The following is a 22,600-nucleotide window of genomic DNA, read 5'->3' as shown; positions in this document are numbered from 1 at the left end:
TATGTTGGTATGATATGCAAAGACCTAGCCTACATTAAGTGACTTGAATTAAAGGATAGTTTCAGTTTTATTAGAATGCATGTCTTATTTTTGTCATTTTGGAAATCGTTATCAGTTACGGTATTGTTGTACTCACCAGAGTAATTGCTGTGATCCTGGAACACAACAACAAAGTCTGACGGGACAAGAGGCAATCCTATAGTTACAAATAGCAAGGGTGGCCAAAACTGCGACAATAAAACAACAGTTTTAATACACCGAAATTATTAGATTGCAACCAACTGAAGTTGAGTGCCATGCGTGTAGGAGAACTATGGTGGCCGACGCAAAAAACGTGAATGGCTCTCTCTAGAGCCGTTCTGGGCTACTGTAGAAGCATGACGGCCTGCTCGGTGAAGACGACCCGCTCCGTATGTAGATATGAACGGCTCATTCTAAGGTAACGAAATCACAACAATTCTTATTTTCAGGTGATTATACACTAAAGAAAACTTAATAATATTATATTCCAGTTTCTGCGAATAGATCCCCCTAAATGCCACACACTGTTCCTTTAAGCTGTATCTCTGATATTTTTTTATGGAGAATACATTTTAAAACATTTTTGTGACAAATAATTAAGTCATTCAATTTAAAACCACTCCGAAAAAAACACTACATTTAGAGAAAACTTTAGGCAAAACTTTAAAATGAAACACCAAAATGTCCCGTTAAAAAGATCATTTTGAGATTATAAGAAGGGGTTTATAGGAATAAAATATTTTCATTTTGGTTTCACTCTGTAGTTAATCATCTGTCTCCACCTGTCCTCGGGCGTCCAGGCATGTTTCAACAGTAGGTAGACCTCAGATACCGTGTGGACGGAGACCCAGCGAGTCTGTCTCCGTCAGGGTCCCTTTGATATCCCCAGATCACAGAGTCCCACAGCTCACACCGCAGCAGGTGGACTCTGCCTTCATCAATGTTGTAACGCCGAAATTATTCAGTTTGAATAATCATGAGCAGTGGGACACAGAGAGGTATAGATGAAAAGGACAACAGAGAGATTGACAGAAAGAGTAGTCAGTGTTTTTGGTGTCCAGGTCAGCCATTCAACAAGTGATGCCTGTTTTATTTTCTAGCATGCCATCAGCTCCACATTGTTCTGAACAGCTTCTTTTTTTTGTCAATTGTCCCCAAAAAAAAACATCCAAGAGAGGTTTGTAATTGTCCTTGGGAAAAAAAATTTCAGAGGCACATTTCGGCCTAAAAAAAAAATAAAATGTACAAAAAGCAAAGCTGAGGAGGTATAGTCAGCAGTTTTTAGTGTTAGAATTAAAATTATGTCCATAGCTTTGATGTATAAGGCCCAGACTCTGGGGCAAGAAGTGATTTAAGATGATCAATAATCCCTCCAGAAATACCACATTAAGACACATAGACCTTGAGGAACACCATAGAAAAAGCCATTCTGTGATTTGGTATCAAAAACTTCTGACATCTGGAGATTTCTGTAGGAAATTCGCATTTTTCAGCGATTTTGATGGCGAGCACTTCAGTTCTGGGAACTGCTCAGAAACACTCCTTTTTGTCAATCTACCTAAGAAAGCCACCCATCCCCTGAATGATCTAGGTCTGTAGTTTAAGGTTGTAAAGTTTCATGAGGCTGTGATTATCCTAGAGGTCACAACAGGTCATTTTATACAGTGAGATCACGTTTCCAAAAAATGGTCTCAATATAAGAAATGGCTACTATGGGGACTAACACAATAACACAATTGGGCTCATTGGATCCACAAAAGTCTCAGCTTTACAGTGATACCCAATTTACGCAATTCCAAAAAAGGTTTAGGGACCCAAATATGCAGAAATATTCAAATACACCATTTTAGACTGCATCGTTTTTACCCCAAACTGCATGTGATTATCAAAAAGTGTTCATGTCTGTAAAGGGGAGACTCGTGGGTACCCATAGAACCCATTTTCATTCACATATCTTGAGTTTAGAGGTCAAGGGACCTCTTTGACCATGCCAGTTTTTCATAGCTTAAAATTTATTCTTGGCGTTCTTCCCGACAAGCTAGCATGACATGGTTGGTTGCTTTCTAGTTTCATATATCAGTGTTAAGAGGTTAACCAGTTTCCTATTCTTCTTCTACGTCGGAAGTAAACCACCCTCTGTCTTTCTAACACCTGTCCTTGTTTCCCTCTCCTCTCCAGACACAACCAGCGTTCACTGGAGGTGCAGAAAGATCCGGACCATAAGAACCGCTGCCGTGTGCGTTTTCCTGAGGTCTTCTCCAGCTTCCCCTACAAAGTGACCGTGACGTCAGTCAACGCCTTGGGGAAGTCCACGGCCTCCATTATTTTCGAAGAGGCCAATATAGGTAAGAGCGATGTAATGTGTTATTACGTCGTATTAGACGTTTGTGACCAAATTTTATACAAAATGATGCACGTACACGATGAAGTGTTACGTTTCTGAGCTCCAAAGGTTCAAAGAGAATACACTGACATTTTGAAAATTATAGACATAGTTCCTCCTCAACTCTTTCAGGCTGCAGAATATTAACGCTTTTTATTGAAGTTAACAAACGATTCCCTTTTTCTAAAGTTCACGGACAAATCTAAGATCCCTTTTCCCACGCAGATTGACAAATATTTGGCAACAGAATTAAGGACAAAAACGCAGAGTGTTGAGGCATCTCTTTGAAGATGCCAACCCTTGAGCAATGTTAATGCATTTTGTTTGACCACAGATGACTGATTTCATTGACTTCTGGTTCCCTTTGGAGATTTGTTGCGCACACAGTTATGCTCGGTGCCAGAGAGACAAAGAAAATTGGAATTTCATCGGCCAAATAAATGTCACTCAGCTGAAAGGAGAGTGCACAGCTTTTTTCTTTTTTTTTTTGCTTCAACCAACAGCATAGTCCATTAGCGAGAAACCCACTGACTGTGCAGCCTTGTCATTACCAAAGGCACTGGATAATAAACACGCTACCTCTGAACCTTTTCTGCAGCAGACAGTATTTAATTGAGTCTTGGACGGGATGTGACAGTCACAAATCAAAGGTCTGGTTTCTCCCCTGAAAAGTGCCTGATAAGTCCAAACACCAGCTTGCCATGTAAGCACATTTTAGTCATATTTAATGTAAGAATTAACCAGAAAAAGTTAGTTCGTCCTTGGCTATTTTTTAAATTACAACCGTCATGGTCATGCGGTAAGTAGTTAAAAAAAAAAAAAAAAAATGCAATTTGGATTGTGAAGTTTTTTTGTTCACTTAGGCTGCAGGAGGCTACATAATAACAGCGAGGCTCTTAGAATTCATAAGCGACTCAGGCTGGAAAGCAGTGAAGAGGAGAAAATTCATTTTAAAGAAGGAATGAGAAGTGCTTTAATAGATAAGGGAAGTGCTGCCAGCAGTCCTCGGCTCTGTTGTATTGCTCAGAGCGCGATATGGGTGTGCATGACGCGTAAACACACACAGACACCAGTGGGGCTGCGAGCGATTGTGTGTGTGTGTGTGTGTGTCGGCCGAGAGGGTGAGGTATTGAAAAAGAGAGAGAGAGAGAGTGTGTGTGTGTGTGTGTGTACATAAGTAACCAAATGAGACAGTGACATGCTCTGCCAAGCCCCGGACACAGGACTCATGAAAATGCTAATGCTAGCCGGATTAGCGTCCTTGGCTGAGGAAATATCCCTCAACTATTGGTGATAGCAAAACACCCCACTGCTCTTTTCTTTCCCTCCACTTCCTCTTTTATTCCCGCATGCCCTTCTTGTGACTTTGTACTTCTTCTTCTTCCTCTGTTCCCTCCTATTTCATTCCTTCTTCCTCCCTCCCTATCATCAGCCAAGTTCTGCTCAGATACCTGTGAAAATGCCATTTGTGTGACAAACGTCTTCTGAAAGTTTGCTTTTAAGCCCTAAGAAAGACTGAAATGTCTTCTTCTTTTCTTCTTTGAGTTAAATTGCAGCTAGCAAAAACAATAAAACAGTGTGTTACCACCACTACATATAGCTCGATACCATTTTTTAATGTCCAATACCGATACCGCGACCTTGAGTATCTGCCGATACCGCGACCAATCCGATACCATCTTTTTCCCTCTCTTAAACAACTAAGTTTGATAAATTGAATAACTTTAGTTACTTTGCAGATTCAGGTTATTAATACAAAATATAATGCACTAATAAATGATGATTTATTATTATTATAGATTAAACTACCCAACAGTGTATAAAGTAATTCAAATTACCTCCACATTTACCAGCTTTATTGCATCAATAATTGCTTTATTGCATCAATAATTTGAATACAAGAATATATATTATTCTGCATAGTGAGTACTTTTACTTTTGGTACTTTAAGTATATGTTGATGCTAATACTTATGTACTTTGACTTGAGTAGCCTAATATTTTGAATGCAGGACTTTTACTTGTAGCTATGTATTTCACACTGTAGTAGCCTATTACTACTTTTCTAGAGTTTTTCTTCCATCTCTGTATGTTATTATTAGTTTATTGAGATATTAAAAGGGTTTTCTTTCACTCACATGCACACACTTTTCAGGTACAGTTAATGTAGTGTAGTGCGTGCACTGTTTACCTCTCTATCATCTACTGCTGCTGTCTGTCTGTCTGTCTGTCTTTCTCTCTCCAAAGTACGTTCGCGCACAGAGTTTTCACCTCTTGTAAAATGAGTCGGTCCAGTTTGATCCGGATTTTGTTTTTCTTCTGATATCCGATCCAGTGATCGTCATATGGGATAGACTTTATGAACTATGGTCTTAACAGGCTAAAGCTTGCTTCCTTTGGCTGCAATGCTCTACACGATCGCTTGCTTTTTGTTTTTTTGTATAACTGATAACACAATACAGCTGTTGTGATTGATCACAAAGAGAGTCGGAAGCGACAGAAACTTTTTTTTTTTCATCCACACTTGAACACAAGAGCAGCATTTTGCAAAAGCCTCAGATATGTTTTTCATTACAGAAAATGCGAGTTGAAAGGCCAAAACGTTTTCGAATTTATCAAAATTAGTGTGGATGTGGTCTTGCCCTCTCCTTTTGCTGTGTTCGTCTTCTTTTTTTTTTTTCTTTTTTTTAGCAGTGTTTGCCTTCTCTCACCCCTCCTCGCTCTCTCCTCCCCTCATCTCCTCCGTGTTCCCGCATTGTTAAAAGTCTTTCTCACGCCATTCTAAAGTTGTAAGCCACATTCATTATCAGGGACAACGAGGCAGATCGTAAATAAATAAAACAATTTCATGCTTCCTGGTGCACTTCTGAATTCTGAGTGGGAGTAAGACGATTCTCAACTGTCCTTGTTCATCCAACCAAAGCTGGGATGAAATTAGATGAGATTGTGTGTGTGTGCGTGTGTGTGTGCGTGTGTGTGTGTGTGTGTGTGTGTGTGTGTGTGTGTGTGTGTGTGTGTGTGTGTGTGTCCTCGCATATGCACGATGTGGGTACAGTTACAAAGAGAACCCTCAAGGAAGCTCCAGACTCATCAAATGATAACTTAAAGCTTTCCGGTGCCAAGATGATCAAATGCCGACTGATCTTATCTAAGTGTAAAGACTTCAAAAGTTAAAGCCTTTTTACTTACACAGATTTTTTTTTTTTTATCAACTCTGACATGAGCCCACCTGAGCATGATTAAGTACGACATTATTAATTCATTGTGATTAAAATGAATATACCGTAACCTAATTTCAAAGGGGGAATGTAGCTGCTGTAGCTTTTCAATGGCACCATTAAATCATCTGTCACTTTCACCCTTTCAATTAATAGTTAAAAAAAGAGTTCTTATATTCAGGTTTCATTTGTGGTTACCAGGAGTAGCCAGAATATGTAGACTTCAGTCAGAAGAAGCTAAGTTAAGAGCTTGATGATACTACTGATACTAATAATAACACCTCTTTACAGTAGCTGTCTCATTTTTATTTCCTCTGATTACCAAATGAGTAGCCCAGACTCATGAGCAGATTGTCTCTTTGTAGTTGCTTTGTGTCTCTTTGTGGTCTGTCTGCATCCCTTTGTAGCTGTTTTATGTCTCTTTGTAGTCGTATTGTGTCTCTTTGTAGTTATTCTGTGTCTCTCCGTAGCTGTTCTGTGTCTCTTTGTAGTTGCTCTGTGTCTCCTCGTAGCTGTTCTGTGTCTCATTGTAGTCGTCTTTTGCCTCTTTGTAGTTGTTTTGTGTCTCTGTTATTGTTTTGTGTCTCTTTGTGGACATTTTGTGTCTCTTTGTGGTCATTTTGTGTCTCTTTGTGTTCATTTTGTGTCTCTTTGTAGTAGTTTTGTGTCTCTTTGTAGTCGTTTTATGTCTGTAGTTGTTTTGTATCTCTTTTTAGTCATTTTGCATCCATTTGTAGTCATTTTGTGTCTCTTTGTAGCTGTTTTATGTCTCCTTGTAGTCCTTTTCTGTGTATTTGTAGTTGTTTTGTGTCCCTTTGTAGTCCTTTTGTGTCTTTGTAGTGATTTTATATCTCTTTGTAGTTGTTTTATGTCTCTTTGTAGTTGTCTTGTGTCTTTCTGTAGTTGTTTTGTGTCTCTTTGTGGTCTTTTTGTGTATTTGTGGTTGTTTTATATCTATTTGTAGTTGATTTGCATCTTTTTGTAGTCCCTGACAGGCCCGTTCAGTAATCCATCCATGCCCAGACTACAGTGACAAGCTGATTTGTTATTCAAGACTAATTGTTTAGCCAAAAAAGAAAATCAGTTTGTCGTGATATTTTTCTGATTCCAGCAGACTCGGCTCTCTCCACAAGCGAGGTCAGAGATCAGCATTGGCTACGAAAAAAAGCACAACTAGAGCTGGCAGAGTTTTAGAGGCATATTTACCAAGAGCTGCACTAATTACGAATCATGCACGGAATGTAAAAAGTCCAACTGTCTCTGTGACAGCAGCAAATTTCTTCCCGTTGCAGTTTCCAACTAAAAATCCCAAAGGCACAAGTGCTGCAGATCTCCTTCAAATTATTAAACACCACAAGGTAGAGATCAGGGTGTTGTGTCCCCGTTGTAGTTGAGTCGGGAAGAGGTTTAAAAGTGTAGTCATATTACGGGCATGGTACGAGTCCCTGTGGTTTGAGTTTTCAAGATATTCAGTAGTATGACTGTAATTTATAATTTCTTTTGAACGAGAGAAAACCTGACATAGAGCTTTCTGATGTGCTTTTTTAAAATTCATATTTATTCTCTTTGCCTGCCGTAGCTTTGAACAAATAAGACAGCAGCCATGTGAATTTTAGAACTTACCATTTCTAGTCATTTAATTATGGGAGCGGGAGATTTGGGGTAATTTTGTTTTAATGAGTCGATGAGGAATCCAATTCAGTAATTGAGTTTCTCGTGCTCCACCACTGCCATCCTTTACATATTAATCAGTAAAATGAGCTATCCCACAAAATGCTTGGGCACATAGAATAGCGCTTTTTACACACTTCACCTAGAGTTTATTTGCAATTACGTCCTAATTAAAATACAGTCTGCTTCCAACATGGAGGCTTTAACCTGGGACTTCAGTTTGATGCGTTGTTTGACCGCTACTAACCAGCTGTTACTACTCTTTAAACATCAAATTTAGTGTGCGATGTGTACACTTGAAGACTTTGACTCTTAAAATTGTACAGGCATTGTGTAAGGAGGAGCTGTTGTGCTGTGCTTCCAAAGCAACAGTTGTTGTTTTTTTTACCCTTTTTGTTCCATTTTCCTGTTTTTAACTTACTTTTGTAAGATTTCACTACAGATTGAAGCACTCTACTCCTATTTGTTCAAGTGCACTGTCAGATGCTGTCATTCAACACCTGTTCTGCTGTAAAACGATTCATAGATTACACTTTTTTTGTCTCGTTTCCTTTTGAAAAGCCCATTTATTTGAAAGGAGATCTGTCGTAGTGTGAGAGAGATGGGCTACAGAGCTTTAGATGTCTTTTTTTTATCATGCAGGCACACCTGGCGGCATTAAGTGAGGGGACTATGTGATGCATGGTAATGCTTTTAGAAACACTACAATCAGATGTCCAAAGTATGTACTACTAGGCCTACATCTATATGCAGATTTAGCTTTTGCTGATCTCTTCTGTTTTCCTGCTTGATTGTTGCATAGTCTTAGCCAGCAGGACAGCCTCTAAGCAACACCTTTTCTTTTTTAGAAAGGAAGATTAGCCACTCTCCCTCCCACTCTTTTGTTCCATTTTCAGGCAGACAGTGAATATAATGGTCTCGCAAGTAGCTGTTTGAAAGATTAGACTTTTATGTTACGCTATACCTGTTCACTTGCATCACCAGCAAAGAGAGAGAATGGACTGCAGCGACTGTTGCAACATGAGACTGAAAGGAAGAAAGAGGCGCAGTAATGTGGACGTAAATGTGAATGAACAGAGTCAAGGGAGGCATGACAGACGTTTTCAGGCCAAGCATGGACAATGGGATTTCATGAAATTATACCCGTATGATTTTTTTTTCTTTCTTTCTTATGTTGCTACATCCTTTAACATCTTTAACATTAAGGGCTGTATTTAAACGAGCATGGTCTAAAGTGCATTCAGGGCGTGTCCAACTCTACTTTTGCTAGTTAAATGGCGCATAATCTGAGCGCAAAGTAAGGCGCAAGGGGCAAAGGGTTGCATTTAGTCTCTTAATTAATCATAGGTGTGTTTTGGCTGTCACATGAATTAAAACCAATCAGAGAGCCATCTGCCATTCCCTTTAAAAGCCAGGTGTGCCTGCTCCTGGCACATTGCTATTTAAATGGCGGATTCTGCCAATTGAAAGTGATTTTTTTTTTTTTAAAGGCTTAACGCCAGCAATTATGGATTGAAGCAGAATATTTTGATAAATAAAAACATATTGTAAATTTGGAAAATTAGTATATCTATCTTTTTTCAATAAATTTGGTCCTTTGGACTTTACAACACTCTGGAGTTATTGGAAATCACACAAGGTGGAAACGACCCTACTGGAATCTAATTCCATAAATAGTATAATACTAATAATATTAGTGTAGCCTGATCTTTATCTGGAACTGTACAGAAATACCAGGTTTAAACTGAATGAATGGACGTGCAAAAACAAAGTTTTAATGTTGATTTAGAAATCAAATGTCGATGTTATCGATGAGTTTGACATTCTGTTTACTGATTAGGAGGGTACTCCGTTTACTTTGTCGCTGTCCATTGAGTGGGTGGTGCTGAATTAATGTTGCCGTGACCTTTTGTGAAGGGAATGAAGAGACCCTCTACCTCACCCGTCTCACAATCCTCTGTCCCATCAACAACTCCATTTGACTGCAAATGAGCAAACATTCAATATGTATCTATTTATCTGAGGAGGGAAGCGCTGCTGCACGTCCCTGTGTGTGTGTGCAACAAGCAGTTAGTGTGTGTGTACAAGCATTGTGAACCCACCTACAGCATGTAGGCGCATCTTACTATCTGAATAATGTACCCTTTAAATAGTAAGAAAAAACTGCGCCAGACTTTAGACCAGATTTTTGTTGCTCTCTGCTGCCTCAAGATAGCAATGCGCCAACAATGCACCGAACCACACCTTGCGCACAGATGAGCGCAAGTACATTTGCTACTTACATAATAACGTGGGCGTGAAGATGACAACTGCGGTGGTCTTTGCCAGTTTGCCGCTTTGCCGCTTTGCACCACTTTGTGGTTAAGAGGTATTGCTCTGTCTACTTTAAACTAAGCCTTGCCATATGCTGTATGTGGTGTTTTTGTGTATTTACATCACCTCATACACTACCTTATTTTTTTTTTTCTAGAATTTATTTATCAGTTGTTGGCAATTGTGAATTTGCAGAACAAAATTGACAAAGAAAGCTTATGTCTGTCTACCTGGAACATTTAGTTTAAGTTTATGAAAGTCTTTGAGCCGCCCCTTAATCTCTTCCTGACCAGTTGTGCATGTTTCTGATTATTTTCCGGAAATCTGCTTTTGTCAGTAAAGTCCCAGACTCTTTACTTACTGTCTCAATGGATTTTAAACTTATCATTTAAGTCCTTTCCGTCTTTCAGCTTTAGTATTAATAGGGCTTGGTCAGGTCATCAAAAGAAGGCTGTGTTCATTACTCATGCAACACAAAGCTCACACTCTGTTTCAAGTCAGATGAATACTTTAAAAGCCTTTGGGACACCCCACCCATACAGATTTCTCTCCGTTTTGTTCTGTCCTTGCACATGTTTCCTTCTGTACTGTTGGACAAAGCGGATGTGGACAAAGAGGATGAATTTCTGCTCTCTGGTCTCCACTGACTTCACTTTGGTTTCACTCTGCCTATGTGTACGTTTCTTTTTCTTTCTCTCCTTCTTTCTTCCCTTCCCTATTTCATCTCTTTTACACATTTACTTGAAGAAGGTCACAAAGAGATTAACATCGCTTTCTCAAGGGAGAAAGCTGTCGGTCTGCTTTTATCTGTCTCTTATCGTCTCCATCGGTCTTTCATATTTTTAATCATTCATTCTATGAAGGTCACACTGAGAGAGATGCTTGTCTGTTTGCTTCTGTATCTGTGTCTGTATTCGCCTGCGTGCTGTCTGTTTACGTGCCTTTCTACATTTATGTTGTTATGCGTTATAGCCAAATTGATTTCATCCTCTGGTACTAAATCTTTCTGTGTATTATCAGACATGCAGGTAGTAAAAGCCGCTATCTATTCCCTATTGTAATGCCATATGTGTATCTAGCTGAGAAAAGGTTTCATGTAGCTGAAGTGGAAGGCCAGTGTGTTCCCGAGTGAGAGTGATCCAACAAAGACCAGGTCATTCAATATCTTCTGAAAGGCATCGAATTGAATTTTCTCGATCTCTCTGTCCGTGTGTCTTTTCTCAGTTGACAGGTATTCAGAAACACAACATTTATACATGCCTTTTCATCAGGGACTTGTAGCGTCTCATCTTCTGCCTCGCAACAGTTCCCCTCAAACATTCTCAGCTTCTCTCTTTGTCCTCACTGCTGTCTTTCATTTGAACAAATGAACAAATGTCATCCTCATTCTCCCTCTGACTAGTTATTTTCCATTATGGTGACCTCAAGGAAATACTACAATAATGATAATAGTAGTCATTAGAAGAAGGAGACGTCTTCTCACAGTTGGAAGTAGAGTCAAAAGCATCTTTCATTCAGCCGATTAGACTGTTCTCAGGCTATTAAATAGGTGTTATCGGTCGCTACAAGGACCATAGATGCAGGTCAATAGGGGCGTATTACACCCACTAGTCGGTTTTATCATCTATTCACATGGTAGATCACCGAAAGAAGGTATAAAAGAAGTCAACAGCAACCTCTAGTGACTGTAGTAATCATGACAGGAGGAGAAACAGACGTCAGGTGCTGTAGTATAGACAGTGTAAAACTCCATATGGGGTGGTGGTGGTCGGGAATGATGGATGGGACACAAAAAAACAGGGCTTTTCACCCAGGAGACCGGGGTTCGCATCCCGTGTGAAACCAACAACGTGCAGTTTTGTTTGTGTTCACAAGCGTTTACTTTTGAAACATAGTTATTTTAAACTTAACAAGTGGTTTTGGTTATTGTTTGTGTTCAGAACGTAACGTTTCATTCAGTTGTACAATATGTTAGAAGCTGTTGCTTTTAAGTTTCGCTTTCACTTTTACAATGTAGTAGGTGTAGTAGGCCCCTACTGACCCACATCTATGGTGCTTATAGTGACCGATAACGCCTATTTAATGGCCAGATAAAAGTTGAATCGGGTGTTTCTGGTGTATCTTTCCTTCCTTTGGCCTTCTCTTCCCTCATGTTTCAAACTCCATGTCTCCAGTTTATAATGAGGGTTTCCTGTCAAATATTTGAATTCTCCAGCCTAAAGGCATATTCACATTATCGTGGGAAAAACTCCTTCTGTATTATTGTATATGTGGTGTTTTGTGGCGGCACCGAGTGAAGCGGGGGCAGCGGCAAAACTTCTAATTTGTTGACCCCTGCTGTCCTGACCGCTGCTTGAACTGAAAGATGGATGAAAACGTGTTTCTCTCAATTCCCAGAACAAATGGGCCTCATATCGAGACCAGACCAAAAAAAAAAAAAAAGATATTCGCTTGGATAAATATCTGCGTGCAGATGCAGCCACAAGATTTGTTACAAAAACACTGAGAAACATAGCAATCAACTGCTGGCAGCATGAACATTGTAGTTAAGTCGGCGCTGCATTAAACAGGAGTCCCAGAGTGGTAAACACTGCTGCAAGAAATGCAGAACTTCTATGGGTTAAATTGATGGGGTGCTCTTCTTTTAACTAATTGTTTTTATCCACGCCCCACAGTTAAACCAGACCCACCGGAGCGAGTGACGGCGACCCCGATCCGTTTCAACGCCCGGAGGCTGGAGGTGTCCTGGCACAGCCCCGCCACCTGGCCCGACATTGACAACTTCCCTCTGAAATACTTCCTTCGATACCGGCCGCTCATCCGAGAGCAGTGGCAGCATGTGAGTAGGGCTGCTCTGTTTGTGCGCGTGTGTGTGTGTGTGTGTGTGTGTGTGTGGGGGTTTGTATTACTCATGTTGTGGGGACATAAATCTGTTTACACAGTCACATTGTGGGGACCCGCCTTCCTTTTGCACGTCCCCATAATGTCAATCATTACATTTTACGGTAAAAGCTTGGTTTAAGATTAGGGTAAGGTTAGGTTAAGGTTATGGTTAGAAGAAGTCACCAGGAAATTAATTTAAGTCAATGTAATGTCCTCTAAAGTGATAATAACATGACTGTGTGTGTGTGTGAGAGAGAGTTCACAAAAAACCCTACAGTTTGGCATTTGTGTTTTTGAGGTTATGATTCAACACAATGAACTCCAGTGAAAGCTGAACACATGGACATTAATCACACATTGTTAAAAGGAACTCCTCACTTATGAGTTTTTTTTGCATAGCTTGTCCCGAAAAAAAAAAAATCTGGCCGACACATGTAATGACTACGCCATAAGCCAAAAAGTTAAGGGAGTTCTAAACGGTCGAGAGTGTTTGTCCAGATACAGCTCCGTTACCAAAAAAGCTGTAAGTCAACATTGAAAAACACCTGTTAGATTATGATTCATTATGTGGTATTTGAAAGCCTCTGGTGAGCACATCTCGTTTCTTTTCTGGAAGTGGAGTTCAGAAAGAAAAAAAGACTGGCCTTCTTCCATTGTTACAGATTGAGTTTCACCTCATCGCTAAAATATTTCTCCAAAGGAAATGGCAAATTTTCTAGAAGCAGGACGGATTTAACAATTTCGCCAAGCAATCTTAGCTTATCATACATTTTTTTAGTCAACTAAAGAAGTAGAGGGATATTTTTTGGAGAAAGAAAAAAATCTTTGTCCAGAGAGATGCCTCTGAGAACAGTTAGAAGTGAAATGATCCAACCTGTAGCCATTTGAGTTTGATCCCCAGTCAGACAGACATAATCGCTCAGCTTCTTTGGTGTATGTTACTGTATCTGACTGTTTCTTGTGGGTTCAGATCCCTCAGGGCTTCGTATAGTAAAAGCATATGTGTCCACTATAGGATTCCTGGGATGAAAGCTCCCTCCGCTAAGGTCTAACATTGCAGCGTTATTATCGTGCCCGTCAATGGTTCGCAAAGGTGTTGTTCCAAGAACTTAGGTTACGGACTCTCACATGGAAACGCACACATGTGAATTATAGGCTAATACCCATTTTCTTTTTCAGCCTTTCTCTCACTCTTTCCGTCCGTGTACGTATCCTTCAACAAGTGTCTCTGTCTCTGTCATTACCTCACTATATCAATATTTCCATCATTCTTTCCTATATGTCTTTCGTTTGACTAAAACAGCAGCTCACTTTCTTCTGGATTGAACTATTGTGTGAGAGATTTACATGGTGGTATTTTTAAGTATTGGTTGTGTCATTTGTTCAGTATAATATATATTAGGGCTGTCAATCGATTAATCGCACGATTGTCTATGGTTAATCAAAATTAATTGCAAATTAATCACACATTTTCATTAACATATCTTGAGGTCAGAGGTCAAGGTACCCCTTTGAAAATGGTCATGCCAGTTTTTCCTTGCCAAAATTTTGCATACGTTTGGAGCATAATTTACCCCCCTACGCAAACAAGCTAGTATGACAAGCTTGGTACCAATGGATACCTTATGTTTTCTAGTTTTATATAATACCAGTATCTTCACTCTAGCTCTAAAACTGAGCTGATTACAACCTAAAGTTGCATTAATGCATTAAAGAAATTAGTGGCGTTAAAACAAATTTGCAGTAACGTGTAGTTATTGCGTTAACTTTGACAGCCCTAATATATATGTTAAATAATATATAGTGGAATTTCCAATCATTCTCAGGCTCCTCAGTGTGATTACTTTGCACCATTTTGCATTGTTTTCACTTAGTTCAAACGCGGCCGAATTAAAGATGTGAATGCACTTGAGATGAGTAAGCCCTCAGGACATCCTTGATTTTAATTCTCCCCCCTAATTAGGATGCCTTCAGGCCCTTCACAGAGATGAACTGGGGGGCTTATTGTTTGCAACTGATCAACAGAATATTAATTACAGCAATTAAAATTATTGATTTAATCTTTTAAGTGATTCATCAAGTACAAGGATTAGCTGGCTCCTGTTCCTCAAATATGAAGATTTGCTCAGTTTTAGATGATTGACCACTGAATTGTTTTTTTAGGATTTTAAGTGTTCAAACAAAATACTCAAACTGAAGATGTTGTTCCAGCCTCTGAGACCTTGCAATAGGCATGTGGCAGAGGTGTGGACTCAAGATGTGGACATTAACACCAATGACTCGTGACTTCACTTAGATCTGAGCCGTTTGACTTGAAAATACTTGATACCTTCCCCCAAGCCCAAAGATTAAAAAAATATATATATATTTAAAAAGTGTGTGCACAAAAACAATCAACTGCCCGGTACCGGAGGAAGCTCTGACAGCGTCGGAGATGTTGGGGTTATTTACCTTGAGAGATCCTTTATTGATTGGGAAAAGGGTTTACTCGTAGGGGAAAAACCAGAACTGAGCAAAACGAATTTCTATCTTTTTTGTTTAGTGCTGAATCCCCAAAACGTGGTGTTTCTTTGTTGAACTCTGGACTCTTTATTTTTGGTGAATATTATCGGGACTTGCATTTGATTATCTTACACGTAATTCCCAGGATCCACTTTGTTTGAACCAATCCAACAGCATCCAATCAAGTTGCAGGAGAAAACCATAACTGGTATTACAGTTGGTGAAGAGTGCATTATGATTTGTTTAGGATTCAAAACTCAAAGTTTAGGACTTGGAACTTATCAGTCTTGACTTGGGACTTGAGTGCAAAGACTTGAGATTTACTTGTGCCTTTGCAAAACAACGACTTGGTCCCACCTCTGGCATTGGGCATTATTTTCTGTCATTCTAAAGACAAAATAATTCATGGAATGATAAAAGAAAAACAAGAAATTAAACAATAAGTCACAGTAGAAATAAATTTAGTTATCCAAACATTGCTCACAAACACGTATATACACCACAGTTATCTACCTGCATGTTAGATCTATGGACAAACCTTTAGTCACACGATCACACATGTGAAGACATACTGCTATCATCTCCACACGTGTACATTCAATCTCTCTCACTCACACAGCAGTTGGAATGAAGAATGTTGTAATAGCGCCTCCGATCTTTGTGGTATAAAGTGATGATTAATCCTGACACACACTCTCAGTTCCCCCTTCTCGCCCTCACCACTAATCAATCAATATGTGAACTGGTGCGTAACGTGAAAGGCGGGAAACCTTAAGTCAATATTTGGATTGGGTAAGAACACATAATTTGGAAATTACATAAATACAGTTGATGACAGCTGAAAAACCGCAGGGCTTTTTTGGCTTTTGCAGTGTTCCTTTGATGAATGTTTCTGTAGTCATGGTTTTAATTTCTGTAGCAGTTAGTGTGGTTTTCAGAATGGGGAAATCTGAACCACCTCAGGACTTGTGAACATTTTTATGGTTTGCACTTCTGCCCCTTTTATTAGGTGTTGGTTAACAGCGTTGGCGGCTGTGTCAATCCCGCAGAACGTGCGCAGTCTTGTTAATAGATAAATAGTTGTCTAACATGAACGCAATGTCAGACTGTAGAGTAAAAACAGATGATTATCAGACTCTGAATTTGTTTCTTCATCATGGCCAATACTCTCATTCCCATTTTAGATGGTATGCTACAAAAAACATGTAGAAATGTCAACTATTAAATTGATCGCCAACTATTTTGATAATCGATCAATTGGTTTGAGTCATTTTTTTAAGAAAAAGAAGTCAAGATTCTCTGATTCCAGCTTCTTAAATGTGATTACTTTTCTGGTTTCTTTACTCCTCTATGACAGTAAACTGAATATCTTTGAGTTGTGGACAAAAGATATTTGAGGGCGTCGTCTTGGGCTTTGGGAAACACTGATTTCACCATTTTCTGACTTTTTATAGACCAAACAACCAATTTGATATAAAATAAACAAACAGATTATTACTATAATGGTTGCCATGTTATGAGCAGGCACTACAGTATATGTTGGTTATGGCAGCTCATCACTGGCTACTGCCATCAGAGCTGATCATGGCTGCATATACTGCAGACTGCATGTTCAGTGACTACCTTAGTTGCACACTGTTGTAGAAAACATTTTGGTTTAAAGCTATCAAGCCGTGACATAAATCATTAAGTGGAGTTAAATGAGGTTGCCAAAATAAGATGCACTGTTTATTGGACCCATATAAACTTCATTAATTATAGCCTCAGAGGTTGAATACTAATTGAAGTGGTTAGTATTGCTTAGGAATTTACCTTTTAATGTAGTTTGACAGCAGAGCTTGGTGCGGATGGCTTTCACGTGTAACATTTTTAAAATGTGTTTTGAGTTAGGAATGAAAGCGTTGGTGTGATCAGATTGATCTTCAGAGGAAACCATCCATCCTGCTGAGGAATGAAGGGTACGACCGGCCCAAATACTTAGAGTGATGGAGATTCAGAAAGAAGGAGGAAAATTGGGGGAGAGTTTTGAAGTAGAGATGAATGGAGTGCATCAGATGTGAATATGTAGTAGACTCTGGTAGACACAATAAAGAGAAAGAGGCCGTATATATAAGTGAGATAGACATTCATAGATAGCATTTGGACTTAAGTTATGGAGTGACAATCCCGGCATGAGTGATAAAGAATGGGATTGAGAAAAGGAACCTAAGATGCAATGTTAAATAAAGCATACAAGTCTGAGACTACATTATTTGATTATAAGAATTGAAAGAAGATTGGATGGTGGATGAGATGGAGAGAGAAAAGAAGAAATTCTCATATGGAGAGTCGGCCGCGAATAGACAGATAAATGGATGAAAGCGTGAGAGACGAGGAGAAAAAAGGGACGAATAAAGACTACTTTGAAAGTGAGGTTTTATAAGCCATCAATTACAAGGTGTTTCAAGTCAAAGGAAGATAGATGAATGGTTCAAGGGAAGAAAAGAGAGGAATGACAAAAACTTCTGGAATATGTTAAGCCGTAAAACCGTGGGTGAAACAGAGAAATAGAGAGAGGGAGAGACTTCAGACTTAACCGATATACGACCGTTAGAATAGCGCAACACAGACTTATAACCTGCATATTCAATTGGTTCTTTTTTTGTATTGGTGCCTGGTATGGTCTCATGAAACAAAAATCACAAAATAGGACAGGTGAGTAAATCATGCCTACATGTGTGTTGACTCAGCAGAGTTAACATCAAATGAGAAAAGTTGATCTACAAATCAATACAGAATGCCTGAGAGCCTTACGGCATTATATTCCATTATGTATATTTGTGTCATCCTGTACATAAATAAAGACATTTTCACCGTAAATTGATACAGGAATCTTCATCAGAATGCAGGAAATTAAGTGTTTTTTTTACGCTCTGATCCTAGAATCGCCCCTGATCTGTATGCTCGTAAATGCTCAGTGAATTGTTCCATTTCCCGTGGCCTTGTTTTGTTTCCATCCCACCCCTCACGCTCCCTCCATTGAGGAGTGAACTAGAACTCTCACTGCAATTAAAGCAATGGTCCAGTAACTGTGATAAGAACAATTTCAGATTGCTCAATATTCTTTCCGTGGTATGAAACCGCATCTGCTGCACTGTAATTGCCCTTTGGGGATGATGCTGAACTCAACTGAAAACTCATGTTTCAATGCAGACACTCTCACACAGAAATGCACACATGCACGTACAGATGCATATACACTGTTAAACGCTGCTACGCATATAGATGAATACACACACACACACAAAGACGCTCACACACATACACGTTCTTGGTCTTCCAATTACAAAGATTAATATACATGCAAATGCAATCCAAGCGCTCTAACACGCATATCATGCATGAGTGTACGTGGAAACAAAAAGCACACACAGTCACAGATTATACACATTATGTTAACAGACATTCAGCACATGCACAAATAGCACACTGCAAAAAAAACTCCATCTCTTCAACTCACTGAGTCCTGAAAGTCTGCAAACAGTCTGTCTGTGCAGGGAGATCATTTTAGTGTTTTTAATGCCTATGATCTCAAGAACTTTGTACAATCAGTATCACTTTTCTAAATTGTAATGCAGCCGTCAACCTTATTCTCTGTTGTTTTTTAGATACTAGCATTACCTTCTGGAAAAACTTGATTTGCATTGGAAATATACTGAAATAATTTTACTACGCTGGAAGATTTTTCAGTTGTTTTAAAGGGACAATTTGTAGGATTTGGCGACATCTAGTGGTGTGGTTGTAGATTGCAACCAACTGAGTACCCCTCCGCTCACTCCTCCCTTTCCAAGACTGCAGTAACGTGAGTGTAAAACCGTGGTAACGCCATTCGCCTTACTCAGAGGCCATCCTTACCGTAATAACACTACTTTAGGAGCAACGGAAGTCAGACGGCGGCAGGCGGTAACACGGTTTTGCACTCACATGAAAACGTAACGTGAATGACCCTATCTAGAGCCAGTGTTTGGTTTTGTCCATTCTGGGCTACCATAGAAACATGGTGACAGTGTCGGCCCTGACCAGTTTGGTGCCCTATAGGCAAGATTTTAGCCGGTGCTCCTCAACTCTTTTTTTCTGTGCGCTGGTAAGCGCGCCCTGCCAGGAGGTTGTTAGACTGATATTTTTGTGCATACAGGATTGACATAGCCTCTTAACCAGCTACTATATTGACCTTGATTATGAGACAAAAAAGAATTAAATCTGACCAGAATGCACCTGTAACAGTAACATATTGGAAAAAAAGAGTGTGAGCTAATATATATATATATATATATATATCTTTTAAATGAAATTGTCTTCATTGAATAGACCAAAAATTAATCTGTATATTATATTATATTTTGACTCTGCCTGTCTCATTGATCACCATAATCTTAAAATTTGAATTATTCTCGTCCTCAGTTATTGGTTTACTTGGCCTACTGTTAATCCTCTGAAAATGATCTGACTGGCATTAACATCACTGTCTTTTGAAGGCCAGCTTAGTGGAAATACGGTGGCATCATATGAATTTTGAGATTGCAATGAATCGGTTGATACCAGACATGCTAGCTTACTGAGAAAGGGGGTAAATATCGCTCCAAAGTTGAGCTGTCTTCGCCGCGAGGTGCGCAACACCTCAGTGGCCAGGCTGTTTTGACCTGCTCCCGAAGTAGATATGAAAGGCTGATTCTAAGCAAACAAAAACACAACGATTACAGGTTTCAGGGGATTATACACCAATGATAACTTATGAATGTTATATTCCATTTCTGCTAACAAATCCCTCGAAATGTTACACACTGTTCCTTTAAAGGAACAAACTTTAAAGGCTATTTCAAAATTTGATGTCTGAGATTGTGTATTTCGCAGTGCACGCACAGACCCACACTGTACATCTGCATTGTCCGCCCACAGGCTGGCAATACACTCTCACACCCACATATGTACATACATGAAACGTTGAAATGTTTATGATGTGAGAGACATAAATCAGCAGAGAAACAGAGGGGTGCAATAAATGAGGCGGCAGAACAGAGAAGGGAGGTGGAATCTGTGTCCGCTCGGTCAACACAGCTTAGCCTTTCATTCATTTATTCATCCCACATTTTTTTTTTTCTCCCTTGTCCTTCTGTCTGACATCCTGCATTCCCCCATCTCCCGTCCGTCTCCCTCCTTCTCTCCCCCCCGCCTCACTTTCTTTGTCGCTTTTTCTCCCTCTATCATTTTCCTCCCCTCCTCTGTCCTTACGTCTTCGTCAATATTGCTTCACTTTTCTATCACTCTTCTCTTCTCTTCTCTTTCTCCCTCCATCTGCTCATCCATGTAATAATGGTCTTTGTGTGTTTGCCAAAAGTCACTCTCATCCTGCAAGCACTTAGATGAATCGATAGTGAGCCAGGAGCTGTGTGTGTGTGTGTGTAATTGTAGGTAGATTCACATAGACATACTGTATGTGATTGTGCATGCGTGTGCCTGCTATGTACTGCTGTGTGTTTGTAACATTATTATTATCATGGCGAAGATAAAAGCAGAGATTGACAGTGAATAACTTGACATTGAACGTCATGAAAGCTGAACAGACGCTCTGATTTTTTCTGTTGTTCATCTTTTTTATCTCATCCTCCTCACCTTTTCACCTTCGCATCCCTTTCTACCACCAGCTTCCCTCTCTCAGCAATCCCCGGTTTTACCATCACCCACTCATTCACCCATCCATCCATCCATCCATCCATCCTTCCATCCATGCATTAAGCCAGCTATCTAACCAACCATCCCTCAAGCCATCCATTTGTATCTATGGGTGCGCATGATAAATGTTTAGACCTTGTTTGGGGGAAAACATCCCATCTAAAGGACACTGCCACGGACAGATCATTTATCAAATCTTTCTAACACACACACACACACACTCACACATACACACACACACACACACACACACCGGACAGTATCAGTCCTATCACATGTGAAAGTTATCATCATTTAGCTCTGCTGTCAAAATACATTAAAGTACTCTTTACATTACATACACACAGAGATACATACTGTAGATCTGTTATGCGTGCAGTCTGCTGGCTTTGACAGAATCAAATAAAAAAATATACTCTACATGCTTTTATATAAATCAGATTTGTTCTCATTGTGTTAGCCAAAGGGGATGTAAAAAAACAACTCATAAGAAATATATGAGAAGGAGGCTAAGACAGTAAATACAAATAGAAAAACAGAGAGAAGACCAACATGGAGAGAGTTGCTTTTTCCTCTTAAACACTATTATATAAAGAGGTGTCATACATGTTCCCCCTCAAAGAAAGAGTTCTCTTCTTATCCTGTTTGTGTTTCCTAGTTTCAGTGTTATCTAAATTATTTGTGTGTGGTGCTTTGGAGGTCTTACAGTGTAAGGGTGAATGAAGATGAATGGGGCCACTGCCCTCTCCTCTGCCTCTATTGATTTCTATATCACCATGTCAATCCTTGGGCTGTCACACACACACACACACACACACACACACACACTCTTATCTGCTCTGAAATGTCAGAACACACACATACATACACTGGGGCGGGCTTGTGTCTCATGGCCTATAAATTTCGGTTAGAATGAACATTGCAGTCACCGAATGAAACATGGAAGTCACCAAAGCTTGTTAAGATCTGACAATTTGATTTGATTTGTCCCAGAGAATCACAGCAAGGAAGATATTTTAAAGGAACAGTGGGTAGCTTTTAGGGGGATTTCTATTGGCAGTAGGATTGTCAACGGATTAAAGTATTTAATCACGATCAATCCCATGAGTGTCCATAGTTAATCGCGATTAATCGCAAATTAATCACAGTTTTTTTATCTGTTCACAAATGAACCTTAAAGGGAGATTTGTCAAGTATTTAATACTCTTAGTGGGCGAATATGCTGCTTTATGCAAATGCATGTATATATTTATTATTGGAAATCAATTAACACAAAACAATGACAGATATTGACCAGAAATCCTCACATGTACCTGCATTTAGCGTAAAAAATATGCTCAAATCAAAACATGGCAAACTGCAGCCCAACAGGCAACAACAGCTGTCAGTGTGTCAGTGTGCTGAACCCATTTTCATTCAATTATCTTGAGGTCAGAGGTCAAGGGACCCCTTTGAAAATGGCCATGCCAGTTTTTCCTCGCCAAAATTTAGCATAAATTTAGCATAACTCTGGCTCCAGATAGGGCCTTTCGCATTTTCACATTTTCGCTTTGTCCATTTTAGTTCTCACACGCTTGGCACACAGAAGAAGTTTCACTTGGTTGCAATCTGCAACCTTACCTCTAGATGCCGCCACATCCTACACACTGCACCTTTAAAACAGTCCAATTCCCCATTGTGTTGCATTACTAATTTAAGAAAGTTTCAGTCTACAAGTTGCTTTTAATACCGTACTTGAGCGAAAAGAAACCAGTGGCTGCCAGGATGGGAAAACAGTCAGTATTGGTTGAAGTGCATCCAAATGTTACACTTTAATGAGGCTTTTTTGGAAGAATTGTCAAAACTTTATTTTTTGCCCAGAGGCATTAACCTCTGATGCGCAGTGCCAGCTGCCCTTGAGC

At 39.6% G+C, this 22,600-nt stretch overlaps 1 protein-coding gene across 5 annotated transcripts in view; it reads left to right on the top strand.

Moving 5' to 3' along the window:
• Positions 1-22,600, top strand: part of cntfr (ciliary neurotrophic factor receptor) — a 270,120-nt gene that overhangs the window by 224,983 nt on the left and 22,537 nt on the right. For all 5 annotated transcript variants that reach the window (XM_037752393.1, XM_037752394.1, XM_037752395.1 and 2 more), the window contains 2 exons: positions 2,200-2,366; positions 12,281-12,444. In XM_037752393.1, coding sequence (XP_037608321.1) covers positions 2,200-2,366; positions 12,281-12,444 — 331 coding nt within the window. The remainder of the gene's footprint in view (positions 1-2,199; positions 2,367-12,280; positions 12,445-22,600) is intronic.

Source organism: Sebastes umbrosus, chromosome 19 (assembly GCF_015220745.1).
Source record: "Sebastes umbrosus isolate fSebUmb1 chromosome 19, fSebUmb1.pri, whole genome shotgun sequence".
In the NCBI taxonomy this organism is placed as follows: domain Eukaryota; kingdom Metazoa; phylum Chordata; class Actinopteri; order Perciformes; family Sebastidae; genus Sebastes; species Sebastes umbrosus.
Note: the sequence above shows the minus strand (reverse complement) of the source record. Positions and strands in the feature narration are given on the sequence as shown.